The sequence below is a fragment of the Teleopsis dalmanni genome, chromosome X (genome assembly GCF_002237135.1).
Source record: "Teleopsis dalmanni isolate 2A chromosome X, ASM223713v2, whole genome shotgun sequence".
In the NCBI taxonomy this organism is placed as follows: Eukaryota; Metazoa; Arthropoda; class Insecta; order Diptera; family Diopsidae; genus Teleopsis; species Teleopsis dalmanni.
Genome location: NC_051848.1, coordinates 54936469 through 54948857, shown reverse-complemented (window position 1 = coordinate 54948857; position 12389 = coordinate 54936469). Strand labels below are relative to the sequence as shown.

General features: G+C 28.5%; 1 protein-coding gene across 2 annotated transcripts in view; it reads left to right on the top strand.

Annotated features, from left to right (window-relative positions):
* Positions 1-12389, top strand: part of LOC119688156 (thrombospondin type-1 domain-containing protein 4) — a 126394-nt gene extending 114005 nt beyond the window's left edge. Inside the window, exons 1-6 of one of the 2 annotated variants that reach the window (XM_038102819.1) lie at positions 7186-7266; positions 8311-8512; positions 8626-8807; positions 9337-10311; positions 10396-10546; positions 12197-12389. In XM_038102819.1, the coding sequence (XP_037958747.1) occupies positions 7237-7266; positions 8311-8512; positions 8626-8807; positions 9337-10311; positions 10396-10546; positions 12197-12339 (1683 nt within the window). In that variant the 5' untranslated portion in view covers positions 7186-7236 and the 3' untranslated portion in view covers positions 12340-12389. Of the gene's footprint in view, positions 1-7185; positions 7267-8310; positions 8513-8625; positions 8808-9336; positions 10312-10395; positions 10547-12196 lie in introns of those variants that run through there. The other variant, XM_038102818.1, reaches the window with a different exon arrangement.

The window sequence follows — 12389 nt, the reverse complement described above, 5'->3', positions numbered from 1 at the left end:
ATATTATTATTAATGATATATGTATACATATATATACCAAATGATCTGTACATAGCCCTTGCCTAAATAATTTATTGAATTTATCCTCTATATTTTATTTACTTATTAAAATAAATAAGAGATAAGTAAAATAGAAAGGTTAAATTTAATAAATTATTTAGGCAAGGGTTATGTACAGATCATTTGGTACAGAAAGTAGTATTTTAATGTTTGTATAATGTCGATATTGCTATTGTCTACATACGCCAAATTGCTTTTAAAGGTATTAACCAAACTGTCCATAGCCATCAACAGGTTTACATATTCATTACATTATTAGTCCTATTATTAAAATAAATTAAATAATCGTTAAAGTATTATGTATGCTATGGATAATTATGTCTTAATATGAATTTTAAAACTTGTCTTAAAATTCATTTTAAATAATTATTGTAAAAAAATATAATTTTACAAAAAATGAAGAACATCTATATAAACATCTATATTATTCTAGTAGATCTTTATTTCTCTGAGAACATTGAAAAGTGGGAGTTATTCGTGAAGTCGAACAAGTTCTTTTTGCTTAATAAAAAACTGTAATCTGAACTTAAAGCATTTCTTGATAGTTTATTTCTTTTGTTTAACAATTTTTTCCCAACGTTCATTCATAACATAAATACAATCCGGAAATTTCAACTGGCGAAATCTTCGTTGATCTTGATGGCTTAGTCACTACATTAATAACATAAACATCTCAATTTGCATGTTAGGCGAGAGTTAATCTATTACAGAATGAAGTTTATATATATTACAACAAATGATTTTATGTATGCAGTTTATGTAAATGTTAACATGTAAGCCAAGCTCTTACCAGAGTTCAAAAATTATCTTAAAAGCATTTCATCATCTGTGAATGTTATGTTCTACTAACTACAATGCTGGACGTGAACTTGACCTTTTACCCAATGTGTGCACATTGATATTTGTTGGGTTTATTTTTCCATTTATGGGATCGCCCATTTTTATTTTTTTTTATGTGTAGTAAAAAGAGCAACAACATTAAAAGAGATTTTTTATGGATGACCATTGTAACGGATATGGTACAGTGAATGCACTTGGTTGGTTGAAACTTACTTATTCCTTCATTGAGATTTTGCAAAGAAAGTTATGAGCTTTAGTTTTAAGTTTTTTATTTTTGGTTTTTTTAGGATCGATCTTTTTTTGCAATTATTTATATGGAGATTTATATATGCATACTTTAAAATAACTGTTACATTTGTTTGTTGAACTAGGATCCAGATTTTCATATTTAAATATCATATCTCCCATTGACATATGGTAAACTTCCATATTCACAAAACGTTATTGAACTGAAAAAATGATCTTAGTTAAAGGTCCTAAATGCATGGTTACTTCAGGAACCAATTTTTGTCTTGACCTGAAATTACACAATTTCAATAATGCTACACCATTCTGACATTAATTTATATTTATTCTGTACTCTTTTTTATGAAACGAATTAGAACTAATACTTAACGGATTGATGTACCATTAGGTGTGATACTTTTTGGAGAAAACCTTTGAATAAATAATTTAAATACTAAAAAGAAATGTTTTTTACTTAACTTTTGCAGAAACCGTCCTGGTGGTTGTAGTTCTAGGCGTATGTATTAGAATTTAGAACTTCAAATGAAAAATGCCTATTATAAAATTTAGATGTCATTTACCTATGGTTTAATATATGATAGGTACAGATTAACGTACAGCTAACCTATATTATGGAAACTGTTTTTTTCCAAGAGAGAATTAATAAACAATGAAAACATCACCTTGATAAGTTCAATCGCAACGAGTGCCATAGACAATGCATTTTTTAAAAAAAATAGAGAAAATATTTTGTAAGTTATTAATTATTTCTATAATTCTTTTCTGAACTTTTGTTCTAATTAAATTGAGAATTCCTAAAAGTCGACTTAACGCAAAAGCAGATATCAGAGAACTAAAAAAAGCTCAGAATACCATAATAAATTTCACATGTAATAAATTTAATGGAATGTATTTTCATTTTATCTAAAAATAATTAAAAATAATTATCACTTTCAGGGTAGGTTTAGAAAACTTTGTATAAAATAAAAATTTATTTGGATATTTACTGTAGTTGCTTTTAACAAAACAAATTGTTAACAATAATAATCGAAATAATGAATTTTTATATTTCTTTACAATTGTTGAATTGTCTTATTGGATTTTTGTGTTATATGTAAATTTTTTTTATAATACCCGAAAAGTAATTGCAATTAATCAAATTTTGTATTTAGACAGCTGAGTGACTGTTTACCTATAAATATTACTTTCATAACATCTTTGATGGCAAAAACAATCTCAGATATCATTATAGAAAATAGAGCAAATCGATCAACTCCAACCAACGATCACACTTTTACGGAACTCATCAATGCTAATATAGCATCAGAAGCTTCTTATTCCATTTTACCGGAGAGATCAACTAACCACGCTATTAAATCGACGACCAGTTCCACCATTCGGAGGTATCCTTCACTTCATAGAACCATTACAAAAACTATCATAAATACTTTAGATTTAAACACAAAAAAAACAACAAATTATTCTCTATTGAACGCAATTGATATAACTGGTTCTGCTACTTTCACTCCACATGCAACTAATAATAACAAAACTACAACTGCATTAATATCTGCAGAAGTATCTAGTACAACCTCATCCATACTCAACAAAACGACACATTCTAAGCTGGAGACTAAAAATGTTTTATCTTTTCATACTGTACCTACGGGTGTTACTTATTATAATTATACGAAGGAGTCAACGAATAAATCATCCTGTACTATTAAGATCTTAAACATTATGGTGTTATGTAAAACTAGCCTTACTAACAATATTTCAAGAACAAATACAATAAATGGACCAGTGTTTGATGTTACTTCCCTTTCAACTAAAACGATTACTGTCTCCAAAAATTACGCAATAACAAGTTTAACGCCAGATGTTAAAAACCCTATAATGGATCTATTAAGCACAACTACAAATTCACCTACTAAGGAAAATATAATCAGCTTAACCACAGATTCATATTTTACAAATTCTTCGTTTGAAAAAGTGGTATCAGAAGCGACTGTAATACCTTCTAAAGCTATCACAAAGGCTGATGCAATGCCACGTATAATCAAATTTTCTCCCGTTTCAACGATTTCAATGGCTCCTACTAACCATGACACTAGAAATGTTGTGACTACTTCTTTAATATATTCCACAAATTCTAGAACTGATCCAGAATTACTAAAAGCTATTACAATTCGTACCTCACTAAACCAAACAAATAATTCATCATCATATGCTACCACATTTTCTTTTTTTCCAACGATATCAACACCTTTTGTTAGTCATTTTATGACAAGTGTATGGACTACTACAGTTTCGGAACTTAATAATAATTTTCCTACTACTGCAGTAATATTACAAAAAAACATAATCTCTTCCATATCAAACCCAACAATGAATTTAGCATTAGTTACTATCCGTTTAGTAAGTGTTCCTGCTATAAGAGTATCTATAAGAGGCACACCATTCAGAGGTAATACTCGTATCATTTTTATTACTACTAACTCAGTACTAAACACTATTAACCCTCCCTCTTTTTCAATATTAGAAGTAAATGTTACTACTACTGTTACTACCAAGGGAACAATATTCAGTTCAACAAAATTCAGTTCCTTTGCAGCTTTTAATAGCAGTAAATTCGAAATAAATTCAACAATTGGTTTGGAGAAGTACTTAACTACTATATTGGCTCTTTCCTTATTACTAGCATCTACTCTACTTACTCCTTCTAATAGAACTCTAATGGTTATATGTTTTCCAAACACTGCTCCAATACCAACTATAGCTTATACGTCTTCAGCATTAAGCTCATCTATCAACCATTTGCCTTTACTTTCTACGGTACCGGTAGCTGATCAAGTGACTAGTTCAACTTCTCATCCTTCTGCTCAGTTTTTCCACCGTCATTCTGTTAAACATAAAAAATATGAGATTTATAAGACATTGGTGAAGTGTGGTGTGCCAAAAGCCAGAGTTCAAATAATGATTGATTCAATGAGTGATAATTTTGAAGAGTTGGAGAACATATATTCAAAAATAGTAAATGATTGTGGAGTATCTCATGATAAAAGTTCACATTCTGACGATGTTCTAATACATAAGCATATTAAAGATATATATGATAAAAACAGTTTTGAAAGTGATAGTGATGAAAACGATACGCATGATTGGGTAAGCATGGAAAGTATTAGCAATGAAAGTGAGTTTTATCACAGCCATAGTTACGATGAAAATAGTGTGGAAAGTAACATAAATGAATCTGACAGTAATGCATGTGACTGTTGTGGCTATGATAATTGTGATAAAGAAAGGATTGATGACAATAATAACAAAAGTGATGAAAAACCAAGTATTAATAAAAATAAAGGCCATACAAGTGAAAATGTTCTTAAACTAGTAACAGGGACTAAGCTATAGTTGTAACAATTATGATGCATTTGTATTTCTGTGAATGCTAATTCTTAGTTCTTGACCATTTCAAAAATAATTAAGAATATCTGAATTATAGTTTATTATTAAATATTTAATTTAAAAAAGATTGTGGACTTAAAATGTTATAAGCAATATTTTTTATTTTCATATACATTTCATATATGAATACACATACTCGTACATATCTTGAAAAATAAAGACCCTTTTTGAAATAGTATCAGTACATGTCGTATGAAATCCGCAACTTAACACAAGTCATTAATAATAATTATAATAATTTTAATCTGATTAGTCCAACACATTCCGAATTTCAGATACTAACACATATGATTTATTTTTTCTAAGAATTTCATGAAAATCAATGTAACACAAATTAACACTTCTAATTAAAATGACAATGGCCAAAACGGTTTGATTGTAAACCAATAATTTATAAATTTTAAAAAAATTAAAATTTAAACCAATAATTATGAATAAGAAATTTATTTACGACAACTTTATGCTAATCACATCTGCTTAAACACCCTACATTCGGTACATAGCAGTTGCACGTAGCTTCAATGAATGCAACACACACATTATATTATTTAATATTTAAAACTAATAACATATGGAATGATTCTCATAGATTATTTCTCTCATAACGGAAAAGTCTAATATAATTTCCGCAAATAATTTTAAAATTTAAAATGTTTGTTTCTAATTCATAATCGATAGTGGCATTAATATCTTCTTTTATCTCTCTTTATAGTGAAAGATAAAACTCAACTTTATCCATTCTTTGCTCACCTTCTTGTTCTCAGTAGTTACTAATCTATCACATTCGTTTTTTCATGAAATATTTCATTTATGATACAATATATATATACGTTTTTCATATGCAACTGTGTACCTCTTAGGATTTTGTTAATTTTTTCAATTCACGCTACAGAACCATAGATCAAAACAGGCTTTGCTGCTTGTTTGAAAAAACGTGTTTTATTTCTCATACTTGCAATTACTGAATATCTTAACTTCGAGATATTCAACTTTATAAACACTTTGATCTACATCGGGTCTATTTCAAATTAACATCTGTTTGGATCTTCCTGGCTTTAAATAATTTTAAGCTTTTGTGATCGGTTGGAATTTGGAGAACTAATATACAAACCACTTTATTTATTTTAATTTGGTATGCTATATACTGATATTAATATCTAAAATACATGTCATATATTATACATTGTCGTCAACTGGAATTTTTTACGTGATTACCTGCCGTAAAGGCCTAACATCACGATGCTCTCAACACAGTAGCGGTATATTGCGTCAAATTAACGCCCCATTGGAAATTCTAATGAATTTCCGGCAGTTCTAAATGAAGTTATGTGTTTAGGACATAACTTCCTCCTTAGTAAGGAGCAAGGACTAACAATATCTCTACTGATCTTTGGGTCACAGCAGTCGGTGGTGAAAACTCAACTCCACGCTAAATGATTAAAAAAGAAATACTTGATCATTCCATCCGCGTAAATCTAGGTATTAACCGCAGTCAGTACCACTCAGCCAAACTCAACACCTACTTGAGTTGTATCGTTCTAGCTTTTTCAATAATATTTTACAAGCATATATTTACTGTTCTATCAAAAACAAAACTTTTGAAAATGTCAACTAAAAACAATGGAAGTAATACCCATTTTCAGTGGTTCCAAGACCACTGATGATGGGTATTTGGCTATACTTGAAACAGCTGTATGGTCAGCCAAAAATTCAATTAATTAAAATAACATAAAATTAATTTTTCTTGTTGCAGTTCACTACTGTTCGAAAAACCTTTATGTTATATTAAATATTAATATTTATAAACATTATATTATTATTTTTTAAATATATATAATCTTTTTATTATAAACATATAAATTAAATATATATGAAATTAAGTTACTCTATTAAAATTTTCTATTATTTAGAACAATTTATTGTTGTTATTTTATATATTGTAGGTTAGGTTAGGTTATACTGGCAATCCCTATTGGATTCATTAAGGCCTATTCGCTCATTGTGTTATCTTATATATACGATAAACTCAGGGTTTAAAACCACCTAAATTATATAGTGTAAGGTACAAATAAAATATGCGTTGAACTAAATTGACTTACTCACACAGCGTAGTGCATGAAAATATTTATGTAAATACAATAAACGTTGGTGGCATTTTATTAATGTATTTTTAACTTAATTTAAATAAGTGAATAAAATAAGTTTTCAAGGGACTGATTTATTTATTACAACTACGACTAAATGCTAGACAAATATATCAATTTCTTGTAAAGAAATTAATTGCCAATTAAGTTAAACATAAGTTTTGATTTATTAGCTGAACCACTCCAAATAGTCTGATTGTGATTAATATGTGGCTTTATATACCATATATATATATATAAATATATTTACATTTATAGAAACATATTTATATATATACATTTTCCCTTCGCTAAATTAATTGTCGCCAATATAAAATGTCAAGTCTAACTTATATATGTATTTCCGCAAAGTATAAAAGATATATGTTAAATTATAATTAATTTGTCTAGTTTCATTAATTTAATTTTTAGTTTCATATTGCAAAATAAAATTATATTACAATAACAAAGTAAATAAATTTAAATTTATTTGATTGAAGCGGAAATTAATTTGAGTATTTTAATGGCGCTTAAATTGCTTTTGATGCTTACGGTAAGTTAGCTTGTAAAGGATTCATTGATTTCTAAGCTATAGATTATAATAAAATCTATTAAATTTATTATCGATTTCAGTTTTTTTTTTCAATTAATTAAACTTAAATAAAATAACACCAAAAAAAAAAATAATATCTGTAAACAAAATATTTAATAGTATTAAATTTATTGCTAGTAATTTATACTAGAATTTCAAACATTGTAATAATAATATTATTCTAAAATAATCATAATCTTATAGGTCATAGTGTTACTTTTAACAATCGTTAAACTATTTTAAACCTGAATATATCTTATGAACTTTGAAAACCATTACGTACACACGAAGAAGTTACACGAGCAAGTTTCTGGCAAGTTTAGAACTATTTTCTTTAAGTTATATCTAAAAATTTTGGCAAGTTCATAAGATTGAATAACTTACGAGTGTTTGTAAAAAAAACTGAAACGAAAATAGTTCGAAAGGTGCCAACAAATTACTTATGATATCACAATAAATCGTGTACATACCTATCGTATCGTATACATATTTGGTAGTAAATAGTTAACTCTAATTCTGCTAAACATACTTTTGCATATTCATTATAATATTTAATAATTAAATGATTAATTGATTGAGTTTTAACTCTGACAACTTCCAAAACCATAATAAATAAATGGATAAATGCCTAAAAACGATTTTATAGAAGCTATAATTGAGACTTATCAATATTACATGTAAGGGATTAGGTTTAAATAATAGTTGGACTTACCAACTATGTGAAACTGAAATACCACCATATGCAATCAATTTCATTCTAAAATTATGGTTTCAATATAAAACTAAGCATATGAAACTAATACCTATAAAAATTATTTCTGCGATAGTTTTGCATTTGTGGACTGACTATAAGTCGAGTGTTCATTATGCATTTACCACTTTGATAGTTTCTTTAAAAACATCAATCCTTAAATATTTAATTTGATAAATTATTTCAATAAAAAAACATATGCCATAATAAGCTAAATGAACTTAATACTGATTTCTGTTATTCCTATATTGCAGGCAGTTTATGCCAGCGGCATTATAACTGGTGTTTCCGCTAATAGTGGCTCTATCAGCTGTGGTGGTCTTCTCTGTCGTCCGATAACTGGTCTATTCACAAGGGATCCCTTACCTGATGATGCTTATGTACATGTAACAAACATTCCTGCAGGTGCTTCTAACATTTCCATCACGGAAATTAAGAATAGCATAAATTTGTTAGGTATGTCGTAAATTAAAACAAATATATTTAATATTAAAAATAAAACATATATATATATATATATATGTATATATATATATGCATATGTTATAATGGTAAATCTATATTTACAGTGCTACGTACATCCGATCAAAAGTATATTTTTAATGGAGATAATGCAGCATCTGATAGTGGTACATATGAAGCAGCAGATTCGATTTTTGATTATCATCGCATTGATGGTATGGAATATGGCGAAGGAGTCACGGAATGGGTAACATGTACAGGTCCTATAAGAGAAGCGGTGGAATTAATGGTTAGTAAAATACATTATTATCAAAGAAATAATACGATGAGATATTAAAATTAAAAATAAAAATAAGCACTCTTGATTACTAAAATTAATTTTAGTTAGTATTATGCGATAATAGTAATAGAAGTTTTATAAATTATTAAAATTTAATTTTAATGGAAATATGACTCAATATAACAATTCCGGCTTCCGAAGTGACTGGGTCTACGTACCTAAACTTTTTTATAATCAAGTGTCGTTTACTCAAATAACTCAAATAACAGACTTATTCCTAGCATTATAACAACAAAATAACATATTTATAGTTATACTTGATTTGTCTGTATATAGGTCTGACAGTAAGTGACAACTTACTTATAAGTCATTTTTTTCATATAATCATTTTATCAAATGTCATTACAGTCGTCCTGCCATTAGTTTTTTTTATATATAATTTTTCTTAAAGTATAATACTCAATGTATCATAATTAACTTCTAATAGAACCATTTTTTTCAAAGACTACATATTCGTTTACAATTTTATTTCCTTAAGGTTTATACAAAATCTGCAAATCCAGGCATTAAATATGAATATTTATTACCCATTACATCGGATTCGGAAGAGTATGAACTTTCGCTTGAGAGCGACACATTTTTAAAATCAGGTGCTGAAGAAAATTCAATTAGCAGCTCACGTTCCACAAGACGTCGTAAATTTAATTGGAAAGTTGTAGGGTTTAGCACTTGCACTAAGTCATGCGGTGGTGGTACACAAACACCGATCGTGCGTTGTGTTCGTGATAATCCCGTACGTTACTTCTCACAACGACGTTGCATGCATTCCGAAAAACCAGTTTTAAACGAAAACTTACTGCGCTGTAATACACAACCATGTCCAGCATATTGGCGTTTAGATGATTGGAGCGATTGTCGTTGCCATCAAGGTGAAGGTTATCGTGAGCGCGACATTAACTGTGTACAAGAGTTGGCTTCTGGTATTGTAATACATGTCGATAGTGTTGCTTGTATGGAAGAGCAACCGGAAACGCGTAAATCATGCGATTGCCCAAAAAGTCGTAGACGAACTCATGCACGCTACCGTGTACATACAGCAAATAGTACAAATAACAATCGTAATCGTGATAAAATTGGCGTTTGGCTCTTATCTGATTGGAATCAATACTGTTCTGCTGAGTGCGGTACGGGTGTGGAATATCGTACAATATTCTGTGATCGCTCAAAACAGAATTCTGAGCGTTGCGATTCACGGACCACACCTGATATATCGCGTTCATGTGAACGTGAACGTACTTGCGAATTTGGCGATTGGTTTGCTGGTCCCTGGTCAACTTGTAATGGCAATTGCTTTAATTTGTTACGTACGCGTCAAGTGCTCTGCATACAAAATCAACTAATTGTCGATGATGAAGATTGCAAATCTGATTTAAAACCTCAAACGACGGAAAAGTGTCTTCATGAAGAAGTCGAGTACTGCGCTCCAAGATGGCATTATTCCGAATGGACTGATGTATGCAAAATATTTTTATTATATTTAACATTTATTACATTAAGCAAAATTTTTTATAAACTTAAACATTTTGGTTTTCTTTAGTGTTCGAAATCTTGTGATGGTGGCACACAGAGACGTTCTGTAAAATGTCTGGAATATGATGAAAAGGAAAATGTGCTGCATGAGTCTACCAAATGTCGTTATTCTTTAAGAGAACCGATATATCGCAGCTGCAACACACAAAAATGTGAAGGTATTTATGGTAAAAATATAATATATTTAATATATCACAAAAACAGTTTTAAAATTGTATAAAAACAGTGTAATGTATATAAAAGAGTATATAAAAAGAGTAAGAGGTTATTCCTTGATAAAAAAAATCCAAAAAATAACATACAGGTTAGACATCTCTTCTCAATATTACATTGTGTTAAAACATAGTCTAGCAAAAAGATACTTTGTTTCATAATCAGTTTGAGTTTTAGTAGCTATAGTCATATATTCCGTTTGATACCTTAAATATTCTTCAAAAGAACGCCACTTTTGTTTTCTACAGTTTTTCTGGGGTTTTATAATTATACTTGAAACTCAAAAAATGATCTGGGATAATCTACTAAAAGTTCTTTATACATAACGTAATATAATCGCTGTTTACGAATCGCTCAATTAAATACGTTAATTTAAGAAAACATTTTATTAGATTTAGATTTTATTAGATTTTATTAGATTTATTAGATTAGATTTTTTAAAATTAAAATAAATAGATTGTGAAAAAAATAATACACCAAAAACGAAAAAAAAAGAAAATTATAGGACACTTCGAATAAATTGTATGTGATCGGACTATTTACATTTTCTCGGATAATGTCAGTGCTATCATTTCAATGGCTAAAGTAAGTTATTAATCAGCAAATTTAAAATTGACATTACATATACATTTAGTCAATGTACCGACAATGCTACTGGCATTAATCTTTTAAAAAACGCAATTAATATAGAATTAATGATTTTAATATGAGACCTAGAGAATTTTTAGAGAGGTTTAGAAATTTTTGAGTTTATTTACTTATTGGAAGAGTTATAGACAAGGAAAAAGTTAAAATATCCAAACAAGCAAAAATAACGACCTTTTTTCGTGTTAAATAAAACAATAAATTATAAAAATTTAAATTATATATGGTTGGATGGTTGGATTCAGTGGCAAGCCATTAGATAACTTCCATGTATCTCAATTAGCGATTTTTCGCCGTTTTGCTGCCACATTCCTCGCAGGAACCCCTAGCATAGAAAATTAGAGACTAAATCGATACCATCGAATTTAGATTATTTAATAGGTCTCTCATCTTCAGCGATGAACAGACTGATAGACTGCCACAGAAGTATCTTCCTAAAAACCTATTTCTTCTGGACGCATAAATTATAAATAGTAATAAATTTAATTATTAAATTAAATTAAAGTTATTAATAAAAATAATTTTTTTTAATACAAACCAATAAATTATTAATATATTTAATATTATATATGTTTATTTGAATAAATATGAATTAAGTATATTTTTAAAATAAATACATACATATATAATTCGCAATAAAATGCAAAAAAAAAAGGCAAACAAAATAAATTTGTTTAACCTCTCCATTACGAAAACCTCACTATAACGAAAACCTCTCTATAACGAAGACCTTTCTATAACAAATTTTTTTGCAAGTACCAACGACTAGTTTTTGAATAGACATTTTTGGAGACTTCAGTATATCTGTTAATATTGGAAATGGACTCCCTCGAATATTTATTTTGGTTTTTTTGGGCGTATATATATATACTGTATATATCTATGAATATTAAAATATATTTAAATGTATATTTATAAATAACATATATCCATTGTTTTTTTTTTTTAAGAAACACACTTGGAACTTTTTCAAAACGATGTTGCAGCCTCTTGTTCTGACGAGTTCTCGAACTGTCAATGGGCGGTGAAGGCAAAGCTATGCAGCTATGAATATTACCAGCAGAACTGTTGTTACTCTTGTGGCGCTGCTTAATTCACTAAAAATATGAAAAAAAAATTATATTAAGTTCTCATTAAAGTAGA